Source organism: Panthera onca, chromosome B2, assembly GCF_046562875.1.
Source record: "Panthera onca isolate mPanOnc1 chromosome B2, mPanOnc1 haplotype 2, whole genome shotgun sequence".
Lineage (NCBI taxonomy): Eukaryota > Metazoa > Chordata > Mammalia > Carnivora > Felidae > Panthera > Panthera onca.
In genome coordinates this window covers 98,754,837-98,772,607 of record NC_138343.1, presented here as the reverse complement: position 1 = coordinate 98,772,607, position 17,771 = coordinate 98,754,837, and the positions used below count along the sequence as shown (strand labels likewise).

General features: G+C 33.8%; 1 protein-coding gene across 6 annotated transcripts in view; it reads left to right on the top strand.

Annotated features, from left to right (window-relative positions):
* WASF1 (WASP family member 1) overlaps positions 1-16,773 on the top strand; it is a 70,409-nt gene extending 53,636 nt beyond the window's left edge. For 4 of the 6 annotated variants that reach the window (XM_060616370.3, XM_060616373.3, XM_060616371.3 and 1 more), the window contains 7 exons: positions 3,537-3,671; positions 8,116-8,269; positions 9,311-9,455; positions 10,924-11,093; positions 12,933-13,112; positions 14,196-14,824; positions 15,909-16,773. In XM_060616370.3, the coding sequence (XP_060472353.1) occupies positions 3,537-3,671; positions 8,116-8,269; positions 9,311-9,455; positions 10,924-11,093; positions 12,933-13,112; positions 14,196-14,824; positions 15,909-16,066 (1,571 nt within the window). In that variant the 3' untranslated portion in view covers positions 16,067-16,773. Of the gene's footprint in view, positions 1-3,536; positions 3,672-8,115; positions 8,270-9,310; positions 9,456-10,920; positions 11,094-12,932; positions 13,113-14,195; positions 14,825-15,908 lie in introns of all 6 variants that reach the window. The other 2 variants (XM_060616376.3, XM_060616375.3) reach the window with 2 other exon arrangements.
* The last annotated feature ends 998 nt before the right edge of the window (positions 16,774-17,771 follow it).

The following is a 17,771-nucleotide window of genomic DNA, read 5'->3' as shown; positions in this document are numbered from 1 at the left end:
ACTAAAGATTATGCACATAAAATAATCAATTGATCCTTCTCTCAGAGCCTGTTTACACTTACTTAGCTAGTTCATACAGGTTTGGTGATCTGGTTCCCAAACATTTATGCTTCAGAGCATTAAAAGAGGAGGTGTTGGGGAGATAAAAATAGAAGCAGGTATTACCTAAGCCAGCCAAAAGAAGTCCTTTACAGCAAAGGAAGAAGTGACATAAGGAGAGAAGCAATATAAAAACCAGAAAGAGGCCCTTTCACGTAGAAGCAGATATTCTTACACATCTCAAGGCTGCTTTCTAGCTTAGAACATTTTGATTTCAGAATCATCACTAAGTTGTCAAGAAAAGGTTAAATTATGTTTAATTTTGTATTTCTACTTAAGACAGGGAAGCTTAGAATAGATTTTATATCAGCATTCATCCAAAATAGTTAAAATAATTAGTTCATTAAATAATCTCTGAATTACCTAGTAAACTTGGCTATCCAAAATGGTTCTAGGTCATTGAGGTGTTCACTTAACCAAAAGCGTTAACAGAACGCAGCATTAAAGGTAAACTGCAGAGCTTGGTCTTGGCTTAGGGGACATCCTCCTGACTTCTTCCCCACAAAATGTTTTTCCTAGTAGAACACAATTTATAAAAGATAATATATAATTACTGAAGACATAGAATTCACTTTCTATAAATTTCTTCTGTTATACTAAAATTCTTTCCCATCTTATTATTGTTTTACTTAATGACCATTGAGACTCTAATTACCTGAGGAATCTTTTACCATTCTCTTTTCCCAAGGCCATTCTTCTGTTGAATACAGCCAGTTCATGCTACCAAGATGAGTTGATAGAGCCTAAATTTGACAGATAGATAGCAAGTAGGAGGGAGGATAAGTAGATTGGCTTGATAAGACTAATTAGAAACACAGACAATGACAGATAACACTGAATACTTTGCTGTGTGATAAAGCTACAAGGTTCTTGTCTGAAGAGTATACCCCATTTGAATTGAAGAGTTGAGTATGATAAATACTGAAGTTATTCTGAACAGTGTGATCATGTATATAATTAAAATCATGAGTTTTAGATTATAGGAACTGAGAAAAGAGAGATAAGCATAAGGTGAAGTCATTAGAGGAGACTTGCTGAATGAAATGTGAATTGAATTGGGCCTTTAAGGAACAAAAGAATTTGGAAAATGGAGAGGAATGAGGAAGGAAGGCATTTTTAGCTTGCATGAAGAATTAGGCAAATGAATAGAGGCAAAAATAAAAACGTAAGGGGGATTAAAGGGACAGGTGATGTGGGATGCTATGTATGGTGGACACTGATTTTGGAAGACATAGAATTTTAGTTGAGAAGATTTAGTTTTAACATCATAGATGATAAGTGGTAAGGAAACCAAGTAGGTTCTCAAATAGGTAAGTAGTATAATACTTCTAAGCTTAGTTCAAATTCATGTACATGCCCAGTCAGTTTTACATTGCAAATTTTATTCCTTTCACCTCGAAGAAAAGGAGGTAGATGTGGAAAGTAAGAAAGGATGTGAAAAGAGAACAGATGGGATGTTTATTTTATCCACTGATACATTAGCACTTAAACCTGTAGTGGGGAGGAGCATAGACTCTTACTTAAAAATCTGTTGAAAAACTGTGGGCTCTCTCTTTAGAAAAATGCAAATATATTTAAAAAAATCTGTGTATAATTTCCATTGGTTTAAATTAAGGATCCTTGTATTAAACTAAGCTCTTTTAGGGATGAAATTGTCTCTTCTGTTCCTAGCATTTGTATCCTTAATGTTTGTTGAAAAAAATGAATGACTTTATACCTGCCCTTTCTTACAGTTGGGATGCTTTCCTTATCTGCCAGAGAAACTCTGTCTCTGGAAGCATCTCAGACACCATCCCACATTCAAAACTAGGTGCATCTTACCTAATTTGTGTTCTGTGGCTCTTACGTTGTATATAGTAAGAGCTGCCTATTGTTGACCTCCTACCCTGTACGTGGAACTCTGCCAGCTCCTTTGTTCACTGTGTCTCCTTTCCTTATAAATTCTTTTTGAAGCAGATATTTTTATCCCTATTTTACAGGTGTGAGGAAATTGATACCAAGGTCTCAAAGTGAATGGAACAAAGATTTGGACTTATTTATTAAATTGCTTTTCATATTTGTTTAGATATCTGTTTCTCCCTCTTGTTCAAAACTCATCAATGGCAGAGACATTCTTCCATCATTTTTATATCTGCAGGGTCTGGTACAAGGTCTGGCACAAGGTCTGGCACATAAGACATTTTCAGTCTATTTGGTTTAAAGATATATGTGAGTAAATGAATATATACAAAACTATTCATTTTTATCATATTTTTATAGAAACATTAAAGTTCTTGATCTAATATAGAGAGATTGAAGTTCTGATTTTTTTTCTTAAAGACCATAGAATCTTCTAGGCCAGGAATTTTATGTTTTACTTTTTGGTGCCTTCGGTAGGTCATACACCTGCCTGGCACAAGGTGAGCTCTCATTAAATGTTTGTTGATTTAACAGATACTATATTTAAATACTTTGAAAAAAAGGCACAGGGTGAGCTCTCATTAAATGCTTGTTGATTTAACAGATATTATATTGAAATACCTTGGAATAAATGCAATATTATTCAAATATAAACTAGTGAGATTAGTGAATTCTTTTAATAAATATTAATTACCTCTGTCTGTCTCAGGAACTGTCTGAAAAGAGTTTACTGTGGAGCTAGACTTAACCTATACAGTATGCTTGGGTCTAAAATGTCTTAATTTAGCAAGACTGTCAATTTTTTTTTATTCAAAGGTGTACATAGTAATTGACTCATCTTTATATTGTAAGTATGCATTACTTTATATGTTCTAAATACACTGAATATTTTTCATTATAGATTGCCTAAACTTCTCCCTGGCTTACTTACTAGATAGAAATTTCTATTTTTTTCTCCTTTTAAAATAGGAGTATTTTCTCTTATTCTTTTCAGTATTAGAAATTTATATGACTAGAGAAAATACAGCGATTTTAGATTTAGGATTATTTTTTAAGAAACTAGATAGAACATGAATATATCTCACAGATTTTCAGAATGTACGTTTTGGGCATATCTGAGACTGGTCTTCTGCTGGGCTTATGAAGACTCTTAGATTCTGTCAGTTGGCCTGAAATTCAATTCTAGTGTAGAGTTTATTTATGAACACTGATTTAAAAGATATATTATTTGTATGTACTTTTTCATCATAGCGTTCTCTAACCCTCACCAGATGGGTAGATACGGATTAAGCAGGTAGAGTATTTGCATTTTAGGCATAAGTCACGTAGCAGGATGTGGTAGAACTAGTGTTTAAAACCAGATTTCCCAGGGTTTATGTTGTTTTATCACTTTGTCTCAATTCATTTACTTTTAGGCTAGGGTTGTATAAACTAGTTCCAAATAAATGTCAAATTCATTAGGATAACACTTTTAAATGTAAATTGATATTTATCTCTCATCACATTAAATTTATGGTATATGTTTCATTTTTGCCTAGGTAAGTATGCTGAAGATATATTTGGAGAATTGTTCAATGAGGCACATAGTTTTTCCTTCAGAGTTAACTCATTACAAGAACGTGTGGACCGTTTATCTGTTAGTGTTACACAGCTTGACCCTAAGGAAGAAGAATGTAAGTTTATTCATATTATATTTTCTGTCACATATATATTTTGGGTTTGGTGAGATGAGCAATATATTTAAAAACAGTATTAAACACAAATTTATCACAAGTCTTTTTTACCGATGACCTTTGATGTACCTGTTGTAATTATCTATAAATACCATTAGTGTGACTCTTCTGGGTTTTCTATTCTCTTTTTCTTTTTTGCCTCTTTTCTTTGTATATTGAATAGCTTTTAGTTTTTTGACCTAAAATTTTTAACCAGACCTTTTCTCCATTCTTTTTTCCTTTATAATTTATTTGTATACTTCTGTCCTAGAAATAAGTTATTGGAAAATTACTTGAAATTTTAGGTTTGATTCCTTAAGAATGTAATTCCTTTTAATATTCTTTTGTGTGTGCATATTAAATTGATGAACTCTGATCTAATTGTTTGAATGTTACTCCCCACCTTAAATGAACATTTCCCAAAAAACCCAAATTGCCAATATGTTGGATAAAAGTATTCTATATTAAGTATTAAACCAGGGATATCTGAGAAAAAAAACAATACATTACAGGCTGACATAATGGGAAAAACTTTAGTGGTAAAATGACATTTTATACTTTGATAGAATACATTGAATGCTGTTGTGTCTCAAATTCCTCTTTTTGATTTTTTGGGTTCTTTTTCCTTATACAAAAAGAAATGAAACTATTTAGAACATAATTTAGTTATTTTCCCTAGAGAATTATTATTAAATAATATATATAGAATATCTCTTATATCCCTTTCTTCAAAATATTTTTTTGTTGAATAACATTTTTAGTATAAGTACAAGGTACATAACATACCTAAATTTGAATAAAAATAATAGAAAATATCACTGGAAAAAGCAAAAAGTAGAATGTAATGGTAGATATCTTCACCATATATATATATATATATATATATATATATATATATATATATAAATTTTTTTTTTTTTTTTTTTTTTTTTTTTTTTTTTTAAATATAACTTCTTGTCAAGTTAGCTAACATACAGTGTATATGGTATGCTCTTGGCTTTGGGAGTAGATTCCCATGATTCATCACTTACATAAAATACCTAGTGCTCATCCCAGCTTCTTTTTATGTAACCTAATTAAAACCTAAATAAGTAGAGATAAATACTTGTCATATTAAGTTTCTACTCCTTGCAAATATATAAGTTCATAGGTCTAGATATGATTTTCTTATCAAAATAGAACTTTTTTTTTCTTAAACAGCTTTATTGACATGTATTTCATACACCCTACAATGAACCTGTCTGACATTAAAGTGTACAATTCAGTAGTTTTTAGTATATTCACAGTTAACGCAACTATCACCATAATCAATTTTAGAACATTTTCATCACTCAAAAAAGAAACCATATACCCATTTGCAGTTACTCCCTAAATCCTCTTTCCCCCAGCTTCTAGCAGTCACTAATCTACTTTCAAGTAGAAAATCTATTTTCAAGTCCCATGGATTTGCCTATTCTAGACATTTCTTTTGAATGGAATAATACAGTACGTGACCTTTAGTGATTGACTTCTTTCCTTTAGCATAATGTTTTTAATATTGCTTCATGATGTAGAATGTATTTGCATTTCCCTGATGACTAATGATGTTGAGCATTTTCTCAAGGCTTGTAGCCATGTAGAGACAAGTTATCCAGCAGGAAGTAGTAGAGCCAGGATTTAAAACTAGGGTTTAACTGGCTTATCAGACATGTGTGTATCTTCTTTGGAGGTCCTTTCCCCATTTTTAAATTAGAATATTTTTCTTTTTGTTGTTGAGTTATAAGAATTCTGTATACGTTCTTGATTTAAGTCCCTTCTCAGATGCATGATTTGCAAATATTACCTCCCGTTCTGTGAGTGGTTTTTGTTAGTGATATCCTTTGAAGCATGTATATGTGTATTAACTACACTTCATGAAATTCTTGAAATAATTGCTAGTGGTGAAAAAATATTTTATGACCATACTTTCAGATGTATCATTTACATTCAAACTTTTCAAAGTTAAACGTTTAAGCTATAAATTATATGCCATCTAATAATTCAAGAATACATAGATAGTTCCTACGTGTAACAGAAATAAAGATCAACAGTTTCAAAATACTGTTAAATTTTAACAAATATCTTAGCACTCCATTTGAAATTGAAAACAAAAATATACGTAATAGTTAAATAACTTTAAAGATATGTTTAAGTATTTAAAAAAATCTTAATGTGCCAATAACCATCAGAATTGTTTATAATTTCCTTTAAGCTTATGGCAAACATTGGAGAAGGATTCAGAATCTAAAAGCTGAATTGCTTAATTTGATACTATTTTGGGGATATTGTATAGAAGTGTTCAAAGCTATTTAACCTAGATTTTTAAACTCAGTAAGAGTTCACGTAAAGTAATATTATGAATATAATACTTAAATTACAGAGTGTAATATTAATATTTTTGTTTTCAAATTACTAGTAAATCATTTAAGTAATGGTGAGAACTACCAATATAATTTAGAAAGTGTGTAAAAAAAATGAGTTTTTAAACAAAGACCTATACTATTGTATTTAATTATGTTTACAAATATTGTGTTGACTTACTGTTACATAGTACTATTTAAATATCAGATGTTGTTTTGGTAACTGGAAGGCTTTTGTCTTAGTGACCTGTTAATAAGACAAATGGTAAATGAGAGCAGTTGAAGATAGAAAAGTGCTTATTACATTATATGTTCTCTCCTTGAGTAAGACCGTTTTGGGAGACTAAACACTAAGTTCCATCTTGGTTATATACTTATGGTAAATAAGTGGAGTGGGAGAGTGGCAAGAATTGGTCCATTTTGATTGTAGAAAACAGAGGCCACATCTGATGGGAGCCAGAGAACAGCATGTGTTGTTAGCATGAAAGGGTCAGTCTCAAAGGCAGACAGGTCTGGGTTTTCTAATCCGATTCTGCTGCTTATTTTGCCTTTGGCCAGTTATGTAATGTTTCCTAGTCTTGGTTTTCTTATCTTTAAAATGGAATAATAACATCTATTTTCATTGAATAAATAAAATAAAATAAAATAAAAATTATTGAGAACATCGCGCACATAGAGTCTGTATTCATTAAATATCTTTTACATCACTCTTTAGTAATAATGAGGAAAAATTTTTTTCCTTCTCTGAATTTTATTTTGATGTTTTAAGTGTGTTACAGATCATACAGCAGAGAAATTGCTGGGAATGTAGTCATGATGTGGCCATTGTAGAGCCATGCTGCTCCAGCTATTCCATAGATCTGAATATTCATGCTGAGTGAATACTTGTGAGGATGGTAGAGATATTGTTTTAGGGAGAAGAATAGTTTACGAATTGTTTAAAGAAAAGTTTAAGAACTTGCTATGGCATAAAGCATTTATCTGTATACTTAAAAGCCATATTAATTAAATATGTAAGAAATCACTTACTTTTTCAATATCAGAAAGTCATCCTAAGAGTTAAGAATGTACTAATTTGGTACATTTCTGGGGTGCCTGGGTGGCTTAATCAGTTGAGCTTCCAACTTCAGCTCAGGTCATGGTTTTGTGGTTCTTGAGGTAGAACCCTGCATCAGGCTCTGTGCTGACAGCTCAGAGCCTGGAGCCTGCTTCAGATTCTGTCTGTCTCTCTCTGTCTCTCTCTGCCCTTCCCCCACTCACACTCTGTCTCTCGCTCTCAAAAATAAACATTTAAAAAAATGGAAAAAGATTTGATACATTTCTTATTTTAACATGCTGCATGCTTCAAAAGAAAATGAGTAAATGAAGTTATTTTATGCTAGTTACTGGAGATACTAATGTGCAAGACAGTCTTAGTCTTAGCCCATAGGTAAGTAGAGATTCTTATAGTATGAGATAAAAGATAAGTGAAATAGATGATGATATAGATTGCCCAGTACTTGAAAATATTTTCTTTATGGTAAAGTATGTTTTAAGTTTATAGCGTATGTATAATATTTATAGTCTAGCTAGCATAGAGGTCAATATAGCCAAGAATGCAACTGAGGACTAAGTAATTCCTTCAGTGTTATTGGTATAAGCTAAATAAAAGTAATAAAGAGAAATGAGAGAAAAAGATTATTTAAAAAAGAAAGAAGAGGATGTAGGTTAGTGGGGGGTAGTAATGGCAAGTAGAGAAAAGTGAAAGGTATTTTTGGTGGGAAATATAGATATGCTTCAGGCATCATTACAGCCTTTTGAGCCTTAGAAATCAAAGGTGCATTGAAACGTATCTGATTGGGAAGATCAGAGACAAAATGATATTGGGACATAATGATAGAGCACTTAAAATGCGGTTCCTGATTCTCAAGCCACTACAGTCACAACTTCCTGAACCATGCTGACTCTTAAACACAGTATGTGAATTTGTCCTTATGTTAAATCCACTTAGTAAAATAAATAAAATACATTTTTGATTTTTGTTTTAGTGTCTTTGCAAGATATAACAATGAGAAAAGCTTTCCGAAGTTCTACGATTCAAGATCAGCAGCTTTTCGACCGCAAGACTTTGCCTATTCCGTTACAGGAGACGTATGATGTTTGTGAACAGCCTCCACCTCTCAATATACTCACTCCGTATAGGTCAGTGGGCTAATAAATATGAAGGCTGGCTATTTACTTTCATACTGCATGTTCAGATAGGTAGCAGTCTACCTTTATATGCTAAATCCCCAAATATGCTTTATGTCACTGGACTTTTGATCAACACAGAGAACCCTCTTTATCCACCACCCTTAGAAAACTTGTGCTTTATTCACTACATACGTTCCCAAGGTTCTGGCATACAAAAGACGAGACTTACTCAAGGGAGTTGTTTTGAGACACAAGGAGTTGTTATTGTCTTTTTAATGTAATATCCGGTCAGATGAAAAATAAAAAGGGCTCAAAATTCCACCACACTAACAAAATTAATATCGTTTTTGCTTGCTCATATCTACTCTTGATCTATATGCATTAAGCCTTTACATAATGAATATGTAGTATCTATTTTAAAAATGTTTTTTACCATTTAAAATAAAATCTGGAATTACTCAGGCTTTCTTTGGGGGTAGTTCCACATGATTTGTTAAATGGGTAATTTAAGATACACCACACATATCCTGAATAAAATAGTATTCAGATACTTATTCGAAGCGGTTTTATCAGTGTGCAAGTCATTGGATAAAATAACTGTTACTACTAGCATGACAATTAAAGGAAATGGGGGCGGGGGGGTTCGTAAGGTAATAAGTAAATTGCAGTATTGGCAGAAACTCTTTGTAATATCTCCATTGTAAATGATATTATTGTCTTTTCAGGCTTTTATCTTTGGCAGAACCTTTTGTAATTACTGGAATTTCCCAGAGGACTTGTAGAAAAGTTGGTATTCAGCACTAGTTAGAGATGAAAATTGTCCAGCCGTTCTTCAGATTAGTAACACCATCTCTGAAAAACTCCTGGGTTTCCATTTTCCTTAGTTTTTTGTCTGATTTGTGAGAATATTGATGCAGTATTCTAATTTATTTCGTCAATATTTTTACACATTCTGTATTTCACTGATAGGAAAAACATTTTAGTAAAATTATTCTGATTGCCTCTCTAAGTCTTACTGATAAATGTTCTAATTGATATTTTTTATTTCAGAGATGATGGTAAAGAAGGTTTGAAATTTTATACCAATCCTTCATATTTCTTTGATCTATGGAAAGAAAAAATGTTGCAAGATACAGAGGATAAGAGGAAGGAAAAGAGGAAACAGAAGGTATTACAAGAGATTGAAAAAATTGAAGTTAGTTTTCATGTATTTGTGTTTTGTTGCATACATGGAACTTTATTAATCTTGTATTTTGTCAGTTTTATACTGAAGTCTTTATAACCACACAGGAGGATCACAGACTAATTGGGGAACAGATGAGCAATCAGATTCTTATATTATGGCATGATAAGTGCCATAACAGAGGTATGCATGGAAGGTTTAGGTAGCACAGAACTACCTGCTTTAGCCAGAGAACAGGGTTGGTAAATGCTTTCAGCAAAGCTTATAATAAATTTCAAAGAACAAATAGGAATTAAGTGGACCAGAGAAGAGAAGGGCATTCTGGCAAGAAGGGATGAAGGAATATTTTGCAGATATTGGCAAAGTAGATTAAGCTAATATTTTCTTAACACAGATCATATCCTAAATGTTTTGGAAAGATTATTTTAATCTCCCTAAATTCCTGTTATCTCTGTCTGCTGTGTTATCATATTCTACTTTGTAATAAACATTTGGATCTGTTTTATTCCATGTTGATGAGAACTAGAAATAAAGAGGGAAGGAAAATTGGATTTAGGCAGAATTATGAAAGATGCAAAATCTGTTCTCATCCTCCCTCTGTTTCTTCTGTAGCTATCTCTTCTCTCCTCCCTTTTCCCCATAATGCCTTCATGTTATTATTTTCTGTACTAGACAGTATCCCAGTGTTCTAGCCGAAGTTTGCAAACTGGTGACTGGCAGCTCAGAGTATGCCTGCAGTCACTGTTTTGTTGGACAAACACAGTGGTTTTAAAAATTTTTGAACTGGAAAGCCTTAGTTGGACATGCTTGTTTAGTCACTGTAGTCCCCATCTTATGCCCAACTTTCTTGATTCACGTATGTGATCTGCTTAGCCCCTTTGGGCATTTGACTTCATTACACCTACTCTAGACCCCTCTGTGCTTTTTCCCACAGTTTGATTTATTTTCTGTTTTGTTTTTTGAATATCCTGTTTCCTGTTGAGTGATACAGTTATAATGAGTTAATTGGATGTTTGGATTTTTTCTAATGTATTGGCTGGCTAATTGGTCACTTTCCAGATTACATAGCCTTAATAAATTTTCAGGTTTTGGTTAAAGGTAGGCAGTGCCATTAATGGTAGAAATTTCACTCATTATAGTAAAAACTAATAGATGTGGGAGCAGAGTTGGTGAATCTGTTTTTCATCTGGAAGGACTTTCTGACCTCAAATTTTATTATGTAGGCATACTGTTTTTATCTGGTGCGTGAATTCAAATTAGAAGTTAAAGAAACATGACAAGAAACTGGGATTACAAGCAAACTAACTAAGATTTAACTCTGAACGTACAAATGAACTGTCTCTGTGTTACTTTAACTATATTATGATGGCATTGTCTTTTTCAGTATTAACGTTAGAATTTTATTTTGATTGTTATAACTTCTTTTTAAAAACTTAGCACTTCAGCATTTGGCTTTGTTTCAATACATCTGTTATAGCAGAAAAATCTAGATCGTCCTCATGAACCAGAAAAAGTGCCAAGAGCACCTCATGACAGGCGGAGAGAATGGCAGAAGCTGGCCCAAGGTCCAGAGCTGGCTGAAGATGATGCTAATCTCTTACATAAGCATATTGAAGTTGCTAATGGCCCAGCCTCTCATTTTGAAACAAGGTTTCTTTTCTTTTTTTGTTTTTTAACAAAATTAATGATAAAATACTGGCTTTATTTCTAATATCTGTGCCTCTTAAGTCTTAAAGTCCTGAACTGTTGAACCAGCTACTTTAGCTATAGAAATCATTTTGAAACCCTGACCACTGTGAGCCTACTAAAGTCTGATCATGGGCAGGTCATTTTCACACCTGGATTTTAGTTTTGTCATCTATAGAAAGAGGTGGTTGGAGGAGATGATCTTCAGGGTTTCATATGAACTCTCAGCTCTCTGTCAGTATTTCAGGCAGAGTCTGCTAGAACTTCATAGTAGAGCAATGGGGTCTGGAATTTCTTTTTGAAATATTGCAGATTCACTACATATAAAATAGGAACTGAGAAAGGGTAATATTTTGTTTCTTTTTCTTTCTCCTGACTTCCTTTCTATGCCACATCTCCCACCTCAGTTATATCAGGACTTTTTAAACAAAATCACTCATCCCCTTTTGCAGAGCTATAGAACAGGTCTTTTTCCTTTCTCAGTAGCCAGGGGGCCCCATCTGAGTAACATGCTACCCTAATAAACATTATACTAGCATCTCTCTGTGAAGAAATTTGTGTATAGTTGACTGATTATAGTTATTATTGTATATATTATAATTATTGATTTTTTAATGGAAAAAGCGCTTAAAGTTTTCTTTGGAATAATACATGTAAACTATTAGGCCAGTATCTTAGCCAATTTAGGAGTAATACACATGTAAGATATTTATATGCATTGTTGAAAGAATTGAGATTTATTTTTTTAAATAATAATCTATAGATAAACACTGATTTTTACTGCTGTTACGTAGTTACAGTATTACCAGCATTACCTGATCCAGTACTATAAGTACAATTTCGTTGATTCTTGAACAACAAGGGAGTTAGGGGTACCAATCCCTTGTGCAGTTGAAAATCCACATGTAACTTTTGGCTATCCAAAATTTAGCTACTAATAGCTTACTGTTGACTGGGGAGCCTTACTGAGAACATAAATAATCCATAACACATATTTTGTATGCTATGTGTATTGTATACTGTATTCTTACAACAAAGCTACAGAAAAAATGTTAAGAAAATGATACGGAAAATACATTTACAGTGCTTTACTGTAAAAAATCCTTATATAAGTGGGCCTGCTCAGTTCAAACCTGTGTTCAAAGTCAGCTGTAGTTTCTAATTTGTTTTGTGTACATGTGTCCCCAGCATGCACTACAATCAGCAAATATTTATAAAACCTTCACATGCTCAAGGTATCTGAAATTTTGCTTAAATCTGATCTTATGTCATTTGTTGCTTTGTTACTCAGTTATTTTCTGAGTACCCTAACACCTTTGAAAACATCAAAAAGACAAAACAATGTAGTTAGTCATCCTTGTGGTGCTAGTATCATGGAGGCCTTTCTCGCTGATACAAGATATTTGGAAGTCATTTAGGTTTAAGACTCCAGTTTTCATATTCTAGCTTTTTGTCATTGGCATCTTGTTTAAAAAAATGAAACAGAGGGGTATATAGCTTTGAACACAATTTACTGAAAAGTTAATTTTGTTTATGAGATTCTGTATGTAATACTTTTTATCCTTGTGAATTGAATTAGTATTATATTATGAAATAATAAAATAACTGCAAGGAAAGGTTACATTATGAGCAGCATTCTTTGTTTGAAAATCAAGATAAGTTAAGGGCAACTTTCTGAAGTTTCATAATAGTGATTAAAACGTTGGCATTCAAAAGATAAAGCTTAAATGTCTCCTGTACAACACTTTATACCATTAATAATTCAAGAAAAATACACTGATACTGTATTTTTTTTTTTTTTAGACCTCAGACATATGTGGATCATATGGATGGCTCTTACTCACTTTCTGCCTTGCCATTTAGTCAGATGAGTGAACTTCTGACTAGAGCTGAGGAAAGGGTCTTAGTCAGACCACATGAACCTCCTCCACCCCCACCAATGCATGGAGCGGGAGATGCGAAACCCATACCCACCTGTATCAGGTATGCTGGGACAGGCATTTGATGTTGCTTCTCAGGGGTTGGTAACCTTTTTCTTGAAAGGATCAGCTAGCAAGTGTTTTAGGCTTTGTGGGCATTACGATTTCTGTCACAACTACTCAACTCTGCCACTGTTGCATGAAAACAGCCATGGACTATACATAAATGACTATTTGTGTTCCAGCTAAACCTTATTTACAAAAACAGGGAGCAATTCGGATTTGACCTGTGGGATGTAATTTGCCAGCCTCTGATAAGAGCTGACCCGTACTCTTGGGAAAAATGTAGCTAATGAGAATTCACTTTAAAGATTAGAGTGTCTTTCATTTTATTATACCTTTATTATCAAGCACATGATGTGTAGTATATTAATAAAAATTAAGAATTTTTAGAATGTGGTAAGGGACTAAGAAATGAGAACTAAAGATATGATTATGAGTGTTAACTTGGTATTAGGGGGAATACTTTGAGAATTTGAGAGAGAATAAGCAATTGCTCATAATTTTCAGTAAAGCAGTTTTGAAGTTTATTATAAAATTTTTAATAGGTAAATAGAGATCAGCTTTATAATTTTCAGTTAAAAAGATCAACCTTCTATCACTGAGTCACTCAATGTTCCATCCTCAGGAAGGGTTGACAGTCCTAATTTTCCTTTTGTGGTTTGTAATTAGTTGTTATTGATTTTACTGAAATGACATAATGAGTCTTAATAGCTTCAATATAAATACAGCATTGTAATGACCACAGGTATTGCTGCAAATATTGTAATGTGATAAATGTTGAGTCATTATAAAGACTCCTATCACAGCATAGAATTGAGCCTTTTATTTATCAAAGTAAGCATAAAATGCTTGAGTGTATTCTGACAGGTGCATGAAAGGACGAGACCATCTGGAATCTTAGAAATGAAAGCAACACCCGTTAATTTTCTTGGCATATTCATTGCATCCTAAATACTGAAGAATTTTTAATTTCTATATGATCATGTTAATACATCTACCTTGATATCATTATTGATAGTCATATGTGTCATGCGGTTCGGTTTTTCTCTTTGAGTAACTTGCTAGGGTTTCTTTATCATTTCAGTTCTGCTACAGGTTTGATAGAAAATCGCCCTCAGTCACCAGCTACAGGCAGGACACCTGTGTTTGTGAGCCCTACCCCCCCGCCTCCTCCACCACCTCTTCCATCTGCCTTGTCAACTTCTTCATTAAGAGCTTCAATGACTTCAACTCCTCCCCCACCAGTACCTCCCCCACCTCCACCTCCAGCCACTGCTTTGCAAGCTCCAGCGGTACCACCGCCTCCAGCTCCTCTTCAGATTGCCCCTGGAGTTCTTCACCCAGCTCCTCCTCCAATTGCACCTCCTCTAGTACAGCCCTCCCCACCAGTAGCTAGAGCTGCCCCAGTATGTGAGACTGTACCAGTTCATCCACTCCCACAAGGTGAAGTCCAGGGGCTGCCTCCACCCCCACCTCCGCCTCCTCTGCCTCCACCTGGCATTCGACCATCGTCACCTGTCACAGTTGCCGCTCTTACTCATCCTCCCTCTGGGCTACATCCAGCTCCATCTACTGCCCCAGGTCCCCATGTTCCATTAATGCCTCCATCTCCTCCATCACAAGTTATACCTGCTTCTGAGCCAAAGCGTCATCCATCAACTCTACCTGTAATCAGTGACGCCAGGAGTGTTCTTCTGGAAGCAATACGAAAAGGTAACTTTCTCCAGGCCATTAAAAGCATTGCTATGGTAGCATTAGGAACTTTCTAAATATTTGGCACAATAACATTTTCTCATTAATAAAATTGTAGATGATCATATTTTTGCACAAGTGGTTTTTAGAAAGGAAAGCTATGTTCAACTTACATTTTTTTTAAGTTCCATTTATTTTGAGGGAGAGCACACGCGAGTAGGGGAAGACCAGCAGGCTCCATGCTGTCAGTGCAGAGCCCAACATGGGGCTCTATCTCACAAATTGAGATCATGATCTGAGCCAAAATCAAGAGTCAGATGCTCAACTGACTGAGCCATCCAGGTGCCCTTAACTTTTATTTTAAATCATTTGCCAGAGAAAATATTACATTTAATTATTTTATTTTCCTACTTGGGGATTCTTAAAATGTTTACTGAATGATTGAGAATATCAGACTTATAAGTTATAGAAAATTTAGTTAAAACCCTTTACATTATGTTTAATATGTATGGTAACTCCTTTAAAAATGGTATTTTCTTCTGTAGTAAGGCTGTCCATTTGGTGTATCAGTGACACTTGCTCTACCAGATGCCTTTACAGGATTAAAGTTCCTCCCTTAGTAACCAAGGAAAGACTTCTCATATTCATTCATTTATTCAGCCGACATTTCCTAAGCACCTACTATAAGCCAAACACTGACAATATAGAATGAAAAATAGTGCCTTTCCCTCAAGTATTGGGGAGAGTAAAGCCACAGAAAACATACTCAACAATGTTTATTTGACCACTGGTTAACTTTTCGGGGGGCGTGGGAGGGGGTTGGTGAGTAGAGAGGCACAGTAGACCATCATACCTAAACAAACTGTAGATATTCACTGGGATAGCTAGTAAGTTTGACCAACTAGTATTGCAGATAAGGAAAGAATTAATTGACCAAATTAATGTGATTCTAAATATGATCCTTTCAAATTCTTTTTAATAGATCTTGGTTTTTGTTTTCCTCTTAGTATTTCTCACATGTATGTGATTTTATTCCAAAAAGATTAATAATATGATATATTTAGTATCTTGGCTTACAGTGAATGCTTTGGTTTTTCTCTATCAGGTATTCAGCTACGCAAAGTAGAAGAGCAGCGTGAACAGGAAGCTAAACACGAACGCATTGAAAATGATGTTGCCACCATCCTGTCTCGCCGCATTGCTGTGGAATATAGTGATTCAGAAGATGATTCAGAATTTGATGAAGTAGATTGGTTGGAGTAAGAAAAATGCATTGATAAATATTACAAAACTGAATGCGAATGTCCTTTGTGGTGCTTGTTCTTTGAAAATGGTCATTCCAGTGTTTTGCTTTCTTTTCCTTATGATAAATAACACTTTTCCTCCATAATTTTTGATTTCTAAGAAAAATATTAGCATACACTTCAAACTAAATGTTTTACAGTGGCTTATCTTTTTTATTTTTCCCTGAAAAGATAATTTGGTCAAATAAACCACTAAGTATTAAGCATGGACAGCTGTTGTTAGAGTAGCAGATTCAGTTTTTTTGATATCTTAATTGTGCACTTTGTGAATTTTAATTTAAAGAAAGCAACTGAGATTGAAATCTTGAAGGCAGCTGTATCTATTAATGAGCCTTATTCCATTTCCTGATGTTTTACAAGAGGAAACACTGCCTTGATTATATGAATACACTCAGAAAGTACATTTAGCTAGTAGTATTGAATTCTCTTAAAGGAATGCTTGAATTTTTTTTTTTTTAGTTATTGTTTTACCGTTTTTAAATACTTGCCTTATTTGAATGTTTAGCAGTACCCCCTTCCCACTTATATATTGTGTGGTACGATTTTGCTTGCCTATAAGAGTTTAAAAAATTTCCATGTGAAATACTCAGACATAAACATACATGTAACTTACATTAACTGTTAAGAATAACAGTCTGATTTAATAAATGGTTCATTTTAAAGGTTCATGGGTGTTGTTCTTTGAATAAAACTATTTCTGATAATTTATCAAATATATATATAGTAGGTTTTAAATACATAGATAGTAAGTAAAAAACTTAAAAACCACTTAAGCATATAATTTCCTCTTAATTATACAGATTCATGTTGTCTTGTGTGGAGATAGCTTTTACATCATTTTTTTCCTAAGGTCACAAAATCATTTTTTTTTACAACTCCTTATGCTCTTAAATTAAAATCTCAATTTGCTGTCTAATTTCAGTACACCTTGCCTTCAGTTTAACAGCATTTTTGAAATCATACTTTGCAGTGATAAAGTGACTTGTTAGTGTTTACACAATCCAGATTCAAGGATGGAGGGAAAGCAGCATTTGTACTAGATTGTTTAATGTGAAGTTTTGGTAGCTGTACCATAAATAAGTGACTGTGGTCTTCATCCTTGTTTCTACCCCTTTCACAGTGCAATTTCTAGCTCCTCCCATCAAGAGATGGGTTCTTTTTACACCCGCCCCATGAATCTGAGAGTTGTTGAGACTTGTTTGAGCCAATAGCTTTGTCTCAGATTAATCTCACAGTAGCCTGCTGAAAGATCAGAAACTTTGCACAGAGAGCTTTGCCGGGTGTGACCATCTAAGACTAGCCAAGCAAAGCTCACCTGTTGGCCGACTGTAAACAGATGAACAAGGCTAACCAAGATTAGCCCAGCCCAGAAGAATTGTTCAATTGACGTATAAATTTATGAGCAAAAAAATAATAATAATAATGCTTATTATCTTACAAAACCTGAGTTTTGAGATGCATTATTTCACGTAGCATTATTGCAGCACCAATTGATAGCTGATAGATGAGGTCATTGATAACTTGATAATTTGAGGGTTATTTAGGTAGATAACTAACAACCTGTACCCTTTGTGGAATAGGAATGAGGAACTAAGTTCTGTTGTGGCAGTAGTTTGAACATAAAAATTTTTTTCCTAATTGCTCTAATTAACAAAAGATGTGCT